The following is a 13,526-nucleotide window of genomic DNA, read 5'->3' as shown; positions in this document are numbered from 1 at the left end:
AAAAGGGTTAAACATGAACAAAGATAAAGTAAACACACACAGAAGAAAGTTAGCCTTGCGATCTTTTTAGATCACTTAACTAAACAGCGCTTAAACAGTCAGGCATTCAACCTCTGACATTCGGTATACCTCAAATCTTTTTGTTATCTGTCCGGACAGCGGGCGACGTAATTTTTTACCTTAGACAACGTCCCCAAGTGTCTCTGTCTACGAGCGCTGGATCATCTAGATATTATACGATCAATACCAATGTCAGCAATTACAACACATTAAACCAGAAGCAAAGAGAAAGAGAAGAAAAGACTCTTAGAAAGAATTAAGAATAATTTAAATTATCTTACAGTGGTGTGAAAAAGTGTTTGCCCCCTTCCTCATTTCCTGTTCCTTTGCATGTTTGTCACACTTAAGTGTTTTGGAACATCAAACCAATTTAAACAATAGTCAAGGACAACACAAGTAAACACGAAATGCAATTTGTAAATGAAGGTGTTTATTATTAAAGGTGAAAAAAAATCCAAACCATCATGGCCCTGTGTGAAAAAGTGATTGCCCCCCTTGTTAAAACATACTATAACTGTGGTTGTCCACACCTGAGTTCAATTTCTCTAGCCACACCCAGGCCTGATTATTGCCACACCTGTTCACAATCAAGGCATCACTTAAATAGGAGCTGCTTGACACAGTAAGGTCCACCAGAAGATCCTTAAAAGCTACACATCATGCCGAGACCCAAAGAAATTCAGGAACAATTGAGAAAGAAAGTAATTGAGATCTATCAGTCTGGAAAGGGTTATAAAGCCATTTCCAAAGCTTTGGGAATCCAGCGAACCACAGTGAGAGCCATTATCCACAAATGGCGAAGACATGGAACAGTGGTGAACCTTCCCAGGAGTGGCCGGCCGCCCAAAATTACCCCAAGAGCGCAGCGACGACTCATCCAAGAGGTCACAAAAGACCCCACAACAATGTCCAAGGAACTGAAGGCCTCACTTGCCTCAGTTAAGGTCAGCGTTCATGCCTCCACCATCAGGAAAAGACTGGGCAAAAATGGCCTGCATGGCAGAGTTCCAAGGAGAAAACCACTGCTGAGCAAAAAGAACATCAAAGCTCGTCTCAATTTCTCCACAACACATCTTGATGATCCCCAAGACTTTTGGGACAACATTCTGTGGACCGATGAGACAAAAGTGGAACTCTTTGGAAGGTGTGTGTCCAAGTATATTTGGCGTAGAAGGAACACTGCATTTCATAAAAAGAACATTATACCAACAGTAAAATATGGTGGTGGTAGTGTGATGGTCTGGGGCTGTTTTGCTGCTTCAGGACCTGGAAGACTTGCCGTGATAAAAGGAACTATGAATTCTGCTGTCTACCAAGAGATCCTGAAGGAGAATGTCTGACCATCTGTTCGTGTACTCAAGCTGAAACGAACTTGGGTTCTGCAGCAGGAAAATGATCCTAAACACACCAGCAAGTCCACCACCGAATGGCTGAAGAAAAACAAAATGAAGACTTTGGAGTGGCCTAGCCAAAGTCCTGACCTGAATCCTATTGAGATGTTGTGGTATGACCTTAAAAAGGCCGTTCATGCTCGAAAACCCTCTAATGTAACTGAATTAGGACAATTCTGCAAAGATGAGTGGGCCAAAATTCCTCCAGGACGCTGTAAAAGCCTCATTGCACGTTATCGCAAACGCTTGGTTGCAGTTGTTGCTGCAGTTGTTGCTGCTAAGGTTGGCCCAACCAGTTATTAGGTTTAGGGGGCAATCACTTTTTCACACAGGGCCATGATAGTTTGGATTTTTTTTCACCTTTAATAATAAACACCTTCATTTATAAATTGCATTTTGTGTTTACTTGTGTTGTCCTTGACTATTGTTTAAATTGGTTTGATGTTCCGAAACACTTAAGTGTCACAAACATGCAAAGGAACAGGAAATGAGGAAGGGGCAAACACTTTTTCACACCACTGTACCTCTCAAACACCTGGACTGGATCACACAAGGTTCGGAAACAGACAGTGGAATCCATATCTTTTTGCACCCTGCCCCTTTTTCACCAAATAACATTGATTGGGGGGACTTTTAAGCGTTTGGTGAGCTTCAAAGTCCAATACTCACCGAAGTTTTGTCGGGGCAGTCTGATCTGAAAACCAGCGTGTTGCTTCCAGCTCGAAAGACCAAAAATGTTAGGAACTTCCCTTGTGATCAGTAAAAACTCCAGGTGTTCTTGAGAAGCAAACAATTTATTTCTGATGTGGCCCACAACAGGGAGACATGCTTACAGGACAAGCTGCAGGAAAAAAGTCTCAACAAAAGAAAGTGTCCGGCCTTCACATACCCCACAAGAATAACATCTCTATGCTTCTATTGGCTGAGGGAACATAAATAACGTTGTCATGGTACGAACTAGTACCTTTATTAGCTATCCATGTTCCGTACGTTCTTAGGCTATCATATTTAGTTAAATCTAATCATCCTACTTACTATGGAGTTAATTAGGACAAAACAATACAATGAGTTAATACAATAATGTGCTCAGAAGTAAGCTTTTTTAACAAATTAGTCTCAGGACTATTGTTTTTCTAATAGTCACACAATAAACATTTAAAACTTTTCTAACAGGTATGTCTCAGGTGGACTTTTTATCCCTGATGGAGACCATGCTCCATAAGGCCCTCAAATCCACCTCTGACCAGATAACCAATAAGCTAACCAGGGAAATCAGGGAATTGGGCCAACGTACGTCAGATCTGGAATCTAGAGTGGACGATATCGAACTTACACTACAGGAGCAGGCCCGGGAACAGGCGGCCATACGCGATGAGAATTCTACCCTTCTCTCTCGCCTAGAGGGCACGGAGAATCGCTCCCGCAGATCCAATCTGTGCTTGCGAGGCATACCAGAAGTGATTGATGATATACAATCTTTTACTATGGCCCTCTTCCAGGAACTGTCACCTTCCATACCGAACTGTCACCTTGGAATTCGATCGGATTCATAGGGCCCTCACCCGTCGGCAACCTGATGGCCCTCCGCGGGATATCATAATTAAACGTCATTTTTTCCGCACCAAGGAGCAATTACTGACTGCTGCACGTAATAAGGACAACCTTCTCTTTCAAGGTCATACGTATCAACTCTTCTCCGATTTAGCCCCTTTAACGATTGCAAAACGCTGTGCGATGAAACCACAGCTGCAGATTCTGCAACAACACCAGGTGAAATACACATGGCGTTTCCCCTTCGCCCTGCAGTTTTCGTACCAAGGGCAGCAACACTCCTGTGCCTCACCTGAAGCTCTCCAGAGTCTCCTGGAATCCCTGCGTCTGGCTGTCCCGTCTCAACCCTCAGAGACGGCCTTACCTCGCACCCCAGCCCGGACCTCGACTCATCCCTGCACCGCAACCCCGAGAAGACCTCCACCGGCCCCTTCCTCCGTACGTAAAGGGACCCCAGCTCGTCCACCTCGAGATGTCGCAACAGACCGTTCGTTATACTCACCTCGCTGAATCCTGCTATCTACTCTTCTACTGAGTGCTACTGGAGGTACCTTGGCATGAGGCCTTGCTTCATTTATTATATCTTTGCCTAACCTCTTAACCAAGGACCAAGGAGACTGTCCTGTGATGGGCCTTCCCCCCTTTTTTTTTGTATGTTTAGGGGGGAGCCCATGCAGTCCCCTATCACCCTCTGGGGTTGCACAGACTCGAACCTTATTATTTCCTGATTTTATTTTTTATTTTTGTTTATTTGTTCCTGTTATATATGTACTGTTACATGGTCTAACCACTTTGTTCCTTTAATCAGTATTTGATTATTTTGACTGCGTAGTGAGTTTGTTTGTAAGACTGCTTAGCTAGTCCCACGATTGCTCATAGCTTGATACTATTTGTTTTACCAGTGTGACGCCTCATTACCGTTTTATGACTTTTTAGACTTGATTTCTAATATCCCGTTTGTGGCGGGAAGCTGTCATCGCTTCCCTATAGTATGGTGTACACGCCCTTCAGCTGGTTGGCCGGCTGGGGAGTCTGCGCACTATTTGGTCGGGCGACAGATTTCTGTTTTCCCCACCATAAGGTACCTTTGTCCTTGCCCTACAAATCCAACTTCTCTCTTTCCACTTCTCTATTCTTCTTTTCTTCTTCCTTTCTTTCCCCTTCTGTCATATGTCGGTGGGACAGCGGGGTCCTGGAGATGCCCCTTAGTATTTCCCCATTACCCTCTCGATGGCCCCCATAAATATACTTTCACTGAATGTTAAGGGCTTAAACTCCCCCAACAAACGGGTCAAGGCTTTCCAGACTTTCGCGTCCCTGAAGGCCGGCATTGTGGCTCTTCAGGAAACCCATTTTTCCTCTAACACAACTCCAAAATATTTTAACTCCCGATACCCTCAAGTTTTTACTGCATCCGCACCCACGAAACAACGTGGTGTACTGATTGCTATCCATCACACCCTCCCCTTTTCGGTAATCTCAGAAATTAAAGACCCTGAAGGGCGCTATATTATTCTAGTGGGCCTACTTCAAGATGTAGAAACTACTTTGGTCTCCTATTATGCCCCTAATAACAATCCCACCCCCTTCTTTTCACATCTACTCCAGGTCCTACGGACCCATTGTAAGGGCACCCTGATTTTATGTGGTGATTCCAACCTAGTCCTGCAACCTCATTTAGACAAGTCCCCATATGCTCCTGAACAGTACGCCCCTTCCCTACGGTTTCGGAAACTGCTTCAGCAAGCCTCTTTGCTTTACACCTGGCGTGAATGCCACCCGTCTAGGAAAAATTACACTTTCTATTCTTATCCCCATAACTCCTTCTCCAGAATTGATCACATCTTTCTTTCAGTTGCATCATCCCCGATTTTGATTGATTCCTCTATTCATCCCATACCGTGGTCGGACCACTGCGCAGTAATAACCTCTATAGCTTCCCTGATTCCACAATCTAAAGATCGCTCATGGTGTATCAACGAAGCCCACCTCACCAATCAATCTTTCCTACTAGATATTCAAGTGGCCCTTAAGGACTATATACGAAATAACTCCACTCCTGATATCTCCCCTACCTTACTCTGGGAAGCACATAAATCGGTGATTAGGGGCACTTGTATCTCAGTATCCACGCATCTCAAGAGAGATAAAAAACTCCAACTGGCTGGGCTGGAACAGAAATTCCACCAGGTCTTCCTACGGTTCCAGTCCTCCCCAACGGAACACAACAGACTGGCAATGGAAAAATCTAGAGTTGAGTTGGACCTGCTGCTGGCTGAATCGGCTAACAAGGCTATCCGTAGGTCCAATCACACTCTTTATATGAAAGCTAATAGGCCGGATACGTTATTGGCTATGCGCCTTAGACGCCCTGATAGAACCCAGATCCCCATTAGACTCAAAATAGGTAAGCATGCTTACACAAGTAATCCCGTTAAGGTACTCCGGGAATTCCGCAATCGTCTTGAAACCTTATATAAGGCTAAATCTACTTTCTCTCTACAAGCGGCTGACCGGCTATTTCAAGACCTCTCCCTGCCCTCTGTGACTGTCTCCGACAGGGAATCCCTAGAGGCGCCCATTAAGTCGGAGGAAATACTTGCAGCTATTAAGACCCTCAAGTCACACAAGAGACCTGGCCCAGATGGACTCTCTGCCACATACTACAAAAAATTTGCCCCCATTCTGACTCCTCTTCTTTGTAAATCCTTTAATGCCCTGCTGCAGAACCAGACATTTGGCTGAGACACCCTGACAGCTATAATAGCCATGATACCCAAACCCAACACTGATAATTCCCTATGGTCTAATTTCCGACCTATCTCTTTACTAAATCTGGACATTAAGCTCCTAGCCAAAATTGTAGCCCTTCGTCTTAACCCACTGATTGGCAGGTTGATCAATAAAGACCAGGTGGGTTTCATGCCCCGACGTCAAGCCAGTGACAACATCAGACGGGTTGTCTTACTCCAGCACCTAGCCAAGACCCGCAAAATCCCGATGCACCTGCTATCCCTTGATATTAGAAAAGCCTTTGACACGGTGTCCTGGCCTTACCTGGACTATATCCTCAAGCGCTGGGGTTTCGGCCCACACTTCCTACAATGGGTGAACGCTCTTTACAACCAACCACAAGCCTATATAAAATACTTGGGTTTCCGCTCGGATACTTTTCCCATAGAAAGAGGGACTAGACAGGGCTGTCCCCTTTCTCCCCTTATTTTTGCTTTGACTATTGAGCCCCTCGCTGCCTTAATCAGAACTTGTCCAGACATAAAAGGACTTGAAGTAGCTTCCACCTCCCATAAAATTTGTTTATTTGCTGACGATGCTCCTTTTCGTGACCTCCCCCCAAACAACCCTTCCGAATCTCATCTCTATTTTAGATAAATTCGCAATTATTTCAGGCCTAGAAGTTAACCAACAGAAGTCTAAAGCTTTAAATGTGTCTCTCCCGCCCTTGGAATTGGCCCATGTACAAAGTAGCTTCCCCTTTCTCTGGTCCGCTTCTACACTTCCATACTTGGGTGTAAAATTGACTGGTGATCCAACTGCTCTTTTTCGGGCTAACTACATCCACAGAATACTTGATCTCGTTACTAGTACCTCTCTTAAATCTTTCTCGGTTCTTCAGACCCAAAACGGTTTACCCCCAACTGAAGCCTTCCGGTACCTCCAAATAGCCCACTTCGTCAAGACAACAATTGGCTCTTGCTCCTCCCTTACCAATATGTCTTTCTCTGAAAAAACATGCTCCTCGAATCCTCACGCTCCGGGTACCATCTCAACCATCTATGCTCACCTAACCAATTCTTCAACCGCCCTTCCTTCCTATGCTGCGCAGTGGTCCAAGGACTTGCAACTGACTCTTGATGCGGAGGACTGGTCCCAAGTGTGGGCCAAGACCAAATCATCCACCCAAAACATAGTAGCTCTGGAGGCTAATTATAAAGTGCTCATGCGGTGGTATCTGGTCCCTGCTAGGATCTTCAAATTTCTACCAAATTACTCTCCGTTATGTTTCCGAGGCTGTGGAGAAAGGGGTACACATGCTCATATATGGTGGACATGCCCGATAGTACAACAATTCTGGTTAGCAGTGTTTCAAATAGCTTCCACATTACTTCATGATACCCTAGCTCCTGACCCGGCCCTAGCACTTTTAAATCATATACCGGGACACTACACCAAATCACAATGCCGTCTTCTCCTTCAATTGACTACGGCTGCGAAACAGACCATCGCCAAAGCCTGGAAGACCCCGAACCTACATATAACTGAAACTAAACACAGAGTAACCCGAGCTATGATTCATAGCAAGATTGAGGCAACGTTACTAGATCGTGTCCCTCAACATTCTCGAATTTGGACCCTATGGGTAGATAACTTCCTTCCTCTAGACTTTGATACAAATCTCCTTGTACCATAAACTCAGCCTACCCTGCAATTAGTTAGTCTGATGGCTATTTGGGGCCCCGTGTGGTCCCACCGACACTGACTCCCTCTCTCCCTCTCTGTCCCCCTATCTCATGCTACCCTCTTTCTTCCTACTCTGTCTCGCCCTCTTCTCTTTCTTCTTAGCCTATGGCTACAAACTGTTTAACTGTGTTCCTTGCGCCATGAACAAGGCCTGTCTACTGACAATTCTTCATGTCCTGCGTTTTCCCCTACCCCAACATCGCAGGTTTGCTGTTTCACGTTGGTGTTGGGTGGGGGGTTCTTCTCCCTCTTACTAGATATCATATTATTGAACACGTCAATTTGCTCCCTTGTTCTAACCGAAAGTGCGCTAACATTATGCTTAATGCTATGTAAATTTCGTGATATACATGTCATGTTTTCTCTTTTATCTTTTTTTTGCTGTAATGACGTTATGCGCCGCGTTCGCGGACTTGAATATTTCTGTCTGTAACGGGGGACTTTCGGAAAGGGGCTTAGATTCTGCGGAAAGGGGCGTACCTTCTGCAGAATCTCCACCGGAAGTGGGTGCAGATACCTGTACTGTACAGGTACATGCACCCCCCTCCCCCCTGAAAGGTGCCAATTGTGGCGCCGGAGGGGGGGAAGATTCCAATGAGCGGAAGGTCCACTTTAGGGTGGACCTCCGCTTTAAGAGCTGTCCCCAGAACAGGGAAAGGGAAATCTTTCATTGGGGAAAACTGGCCAAACACTTGAAATTCAGCCAATATAACAGGGTTTGGATGAATTTTGATCCCCCCTCAACAGAAAATTGGTTGTTTGATTAACTTCTGTTGATAGGACATGCAGGAGAAATTTCCATTTTCCAAATTGCCAGTCAGTCACAGCTGCTGATCATTGTATTCTGACAGTAGCAAGGGGGGATTTAGGATTCCTCCATCCTACTTGTTTGTGTAGATGGAGGAATCTGTTATTTTTTTTACTCAGTCTGCTGGCTGAACAAAGAAAGAAACACTATGTATGGCCAGCTTAAGGCTGGGTTCATGCTATAACAGGGTTTCTCAACCAGGGTTCCGTGGAATCCTAGGGTTCCTCCAATGGTTGCCTTGAACAATGACCAATTTTTGCCTCTCAGGTAAGTTCCCAGTGACACCAATGATCTTTTTAGCTATCTGTGTTTGGTGGATTCTTCCAGAAGACCAAAGAGGTAAGAAGCACTCTTCCACTGACCATCACACCAATGTATCATAGGTTGTAGATATAGACATTTTTAACAGAGGTTCCCTGAGACCAAAAGGTTATTTCAAGTGTTCCTCCATGTTGAAAAGGTTGAGAAAGTCTGCACTAGAACATGCAGAAGCTCACAGCAAGAGTTCGGTCTGGTGTGTCTCCATTCACTGCTTCAGGTCCAATTTCCACCTGAATTTTCGGCTGAATTTGTACCTGAAACGGACCAAAAGACTCACAGGGCTCCTGTGCAATTCACACCGGAGCTGCAGAGATGTGTGAACCGGCTCCATAGAGAGCTGGTCAATCGCCACAATCTCTAGCCTAATGCCTCGTACACACGGCCAGAATTTCAGATGGAAAAAGGACTTTTTCTGTCGGCATTTCTGACAGACTTGAGATTGAGAGCCTGTTCTAAATTTTTCCATCAGAAATGCAGACGGAGTTTTGCACAATGCAAAGTCTGACCGTGTGTATGCGGCATAAGAGAATAATTCTACTCACTTTGGGGAGATTTGCTCTTACTTCCTATTGTGTCGCTGACACGGGAAGAGAAGGGAAATTTGGCCAATGGTACACAAACAGCAAAAAATTAACTAGCAGGGGTTTTACCCACCTCCATGCAGAAATAATATAAAATAAGTTTGGCTATACATATACTTTTATTTTTAAATGAATTACACTATACCAACCTTGTACACCAGGAGGTCCTATTTTCCCGGTTGAACCCTGCTGACCTAGAATGAATGGCCAAAAATGGGACAAACTAAATTCAGTGAAATTGTCTTACAAATTCTCTACAAACAATACATATACTGTAGCAATACTAATTTAAAACAAGCCCATAACCCCTCCACTAGTGATGGACGAACGTTTCGCCCGGCGGTCGTTTCGCGGCGAATTTCCGACTTTCGCCGTCCGCGGGTTCGAACGCCTTTTTCCGTCGTTCGCCCCGGCGGACTTACGTGTTTAATGTATACAAGAACTTTAACCTTTCGTGACACGTTTATCATGTGTTACAGGACAACCAATTGAGACATGACAGCTCATGGACACTTGGACATTCCCCCTAACCTATAAATACACCCGATCCGGTGGCCATTTTACATTCTTTCTTCTGTCACTGTAGGGAAAGGATCCTGTGTGGAGTAGGGACAGAGAAAACGCTAGCTATTTGGTACACAAAAGTTCTTTTCAGGACTGGTATAGGTGTTAGGTCAGCAGCCTGAGTTTCTTTTGTCAGTTTAGATAAAGGGACAGAGCGCTGTATGCTGCTATTTTAGGGACAGCTCAGCCAGATTAGTCTTTCTTCATCATCATCATCATCATCATCATTAGCTGTTACTATCAGGTCCACAAAAGAGCTATTCCAGCTAATCGTTCCAGCCTACTCTTTTTTGCCAATTTGTATAGGGACAGGCAGGAAGCAGTGTGTCAGGCAGTGAGGATAATTTTAAAGACTTGCTGTTACTATTAGTTCCACAAAGGTTCTTTTCAGGACTGGTATCAGTGGTACGGTAATAGGCTTGTACACGTATAATATTCTTTCTTCCAAATATAGAAAGAATATTATACTTGACTGCTGCCCTTCTGCTGCAGTCTGCTAATCATTCACAACTCACTTGTTCCACAAAGCTCTTTATCAGGACTGGTAACTTGGTCTGTCTAGGGTGCTACGGTACATAGGCTTGGGTGCGGTACAGTCTGCTGTTCTGTAAGGACCGCTATCGGTCCACAATACATAGGGTTGCCGTGCACTACTGCTGACCGCTGCCCTATACTGCAGCAGTCCTTCAGCGGTATAGGGACTGACGCACAGTCTGCTAAACACTAATACACAACCTGCTTGGTCCACAAAAGTTCTTATAAGGACTGGTAACTTGGTATAGGGTGCTACGGTACATAGGCCTGAGTGCGTTACAGTCTGCTGTTCTGTAAGGACCGCTATCGGTCCACAATACATAGGGTTGACGTGCACTACTGCTGACCGCTGCCCTATACTGCAGCAGTCCTTCAGCGGTATAGGGACTGACGCACAGTCTGCTAAACACTAACACACAACCTGCTTGGTCCACAAAAGTTTTTATAAGGACTGGTAACTTGGTATAGGGTGCTACGGTACATAGGCCTGAGTGCAGTACAGTCTGCTGTTCTGTAAGGACTGCTATCGGTCCACAATACATAGGGTTGCCGTGCACTACTGCTGACCGCTGCCCTATACTGCAGCAGTCCTTCAGCGGTATAGGGACTGACGCACAGTCTGCTAAACACTAATACACAACCTGCTTGGTCCACAAAAGTTCTTATAAGGACTGGTAACTTGGTATAGGGTGCTACGGTACATAGGCCTGAGTGCAGTACAGTCTGCTGTTCTGTAAGGACCGCTATCGGTCCACAATACATAGGGTTGCCGTGCACTACTGCTGACCGCTGCCCTATACTGCAGCAGTCCTTCATTGGTATAGGGACTGACGTACAGTCTGCTAATCACTAACACACAACCTGCTTGGTCCACAAAAGTTCTTATAAGGACTGGTAACTTGGTATAGGGTGCTACGGTACATAGGCCTGAGTGCGTTACAGTCTGCTGTTCTGTAAGGACCGCTATCGGTCCACAATACATAGGGTTGCCGTGCACTACTGCTGACCGCTGCCCTATACTGCAGCAGTCCTTCAGCGGTATAGGGACTGACGCACAGTCTGCTAAACACTAACACACAACCTGCTTGGTCCACAAAAGTTTTTATAAGGACTGGTAACTTGGTATAGGGTGCTACGGTACATAGGCCTGAGTGCAGTACAGTCTGCTGTTCTGTAAGGACCGCTATCGGTCCACAATACATAGGGTTGCCGTGCACTACTGCTGACCGCTGCCCTATACTGCAGCAGTCCTTCATTGGTATAGGGACTGACGTACAGTCTGCTAATCACTAACACACAACCTGCTTGGTCCACAAAAGTTCTTATAAGGACTGGTAACTTGGTATAGGGTGCTACGGTACATAGGCCTGAGTGCGTTACAGTCTGCTGTTCTGTAAGGACCGCTATCGGTCCACAATACATAGGGTTGCCGTGCACTACTGCTGACCGCTGCCCTATACTGCAGCAGTCCTTCAGCGGTATAGGGACTGACGCACAGTCTGCTAAACACTAACACACAACCTGCTTGGTCCACAAAAGTTTTTATAAGGACTGGTAACTTGGTATAGGGTGCTACGGTACATAGGCCTGAGTGCAGTACAGTCTGCTGTTCTGTAAGGACCGCTATCGGTCCACAATACATAGGGTTGACGTGCACTACTGCTGACCGCTGCCCTATACTGCAGCAGTCCTTCAGCGGTATAGGGACTAAGAGTTTTGTCACAGGGTGATTTAAAAAATGACAGGCAGAGGAAGAGGCAGGCCCTTCCGCAGGGGTGGTAGGGGTAGGGCAGGAGCAACAGCCTTGAGCCAAAGTGGGAAGTTGCAGAAGGTGCGTTCAATTACTTTAAAGGACGCACCAGACTTGGTTGAGTGGCTCACTCAGCCTTATTCTTCTGCACCCTCCTCATCCTCTCGATCTGCACCCTCTTCTTCACTCTCTGCTATGTGCACCCCCAAAGACACTACCACCAACAACACCACCACCACCACATACCTTCCGCTTGAGTGCAAATGGGGGCCTTCATGCTCCAGTGTTTTAATAGGGACCCCCGTATAAAAAGCATGAGGGTCAAGGACCAGTACTGGGTGGCAACGTACTTAGATCCCCGGTACAAACACAAAATGGCGGAAATGTTACCGCCGTCGCAGAGGGCTGTCAGAATGCAGCACTTCCAGGCCTTGCTTCGAGAAATGCTGCATTCTGCTTTTGCGTGCGCTGGCAGAGGAGCAATTCCCACTCCCAGAGAAGGATTTGCGGGTACCAATCCAACAGCGCCTGCAAGAAGAGGCCGGTTTGAAGATGTGTTGGTGACTTCGGATATGAGGTCATTCTTTCAGCCGACCCATCGACAGGTGTCATCCGGATCCAGCATCAGGGAACGCCTAGACCGTCAGGTGTCCGACTACATTGGGTTAACGGCCGATGTGGACGCTCTGAGGAGTGATGAACCCCTAGACTACTGGGTGGGCAGGCTTGACCTCTGGCCAGAGCTTGCCCAATTTGCAATCGAACTGTTGGCTTGCCCCTCATCCAGTGTCCTGTCCGAAAGGACGTTCAGCGCAGCAGGGGGGATTGTGACCGATAAGCGTACTCGCCTAGCTCACGACAGTGTTAACTACCTCACATTTCTAAAAATGAATGAGGCATGGATCTCGGAGGAATTCAACACATGTGATCAGTAGACCATGTATATGTCTATAAACAATTTTTGGAATCAAGCACACAGACCTTCTTAATTCATTTGGCTCACTTCCCTGACCCAAAAAAGCACACCGTACTATATGCCCCTACCCTCCTCTTTGAAGAGGTTGAGCGGTGTCATATTTCTACTGGGGCTGCTTATTATGAGGGGTTCCCACCATCCCTGTGCTGTGCTGACTTCCTCCTGGGGGTTCTTATTATGAGGGGCTCCCACCATCCCTGTGCTGTGCTGACTTCCTCCTGGGGGTTCTTATTATGAGGGGATCACACCATCCCTGTGCTGTGCTGACTTCCTCCTGGGGCTGCTTACGGTGCTGCTGTCAGCGCTGTATGTCACGGAGCTGCTGTCAGCGCTGTATGTCACGGAGCTGCTGTCAGCGCTGTATGTCACGGAGCTGCTGTCAGCGCTGTATGTCACGGAGCTGCTGTCAGCGCTGTATGTCACGGAGCTGCTGTCAGCGCTGTATGTCACGGAGCTGCTGTCAGCGCTGTATGTCACGGAGCTGCTGTCAGCGCTGTATGTCACGGTGCTG

The 13,526-nt window shown here is 46.3% G+C and overlaps 1 protein-coding gene across 1 annotated transcript in view; it reads right to left on the bottom strand.

Annotated features, from left to right (window-relative positions):
• Positions 1–13,526, bottom strand: part of LOC143975307 (ficolin-2-like) — a 66,665-nt gene that overhangs the window by 49,325 nt on the left and 3,814 nt on the right. Inside the window, exon 3 of the mRNA XM_077477582.1 lies at positions 9,341–9,385. Within this exon, the coding sequence (XP_077333708.1) occupies positions 9,341–9,385 (45 nt within the window). The remainder of the gene's footprint in view (positions 1–9,340; positions 9,386–13,526) is intronic.

This window comes from Lithobates pipiens, unplaced genomic scaffold (genome assembly GCF_037356315.1).
Source record: "Lithobates pipiens isolate NorthernLeopardFrog02 unplaced genomic scaffold, aLitPip1_a1.2 Scaffold_1, whole genome shotgun sequence".
Lineage (NCBI taxonomy): Eukaryota > Metazoa > Chordata > Amphibia > Anura > Ranidae > Lithobates > Lithobates pipiens.
The sequence above is the reverse complement of the archived record's forward strand: the minus strand, read 5'-3'. Positions and strand labels throughout refer to the sequence as shown.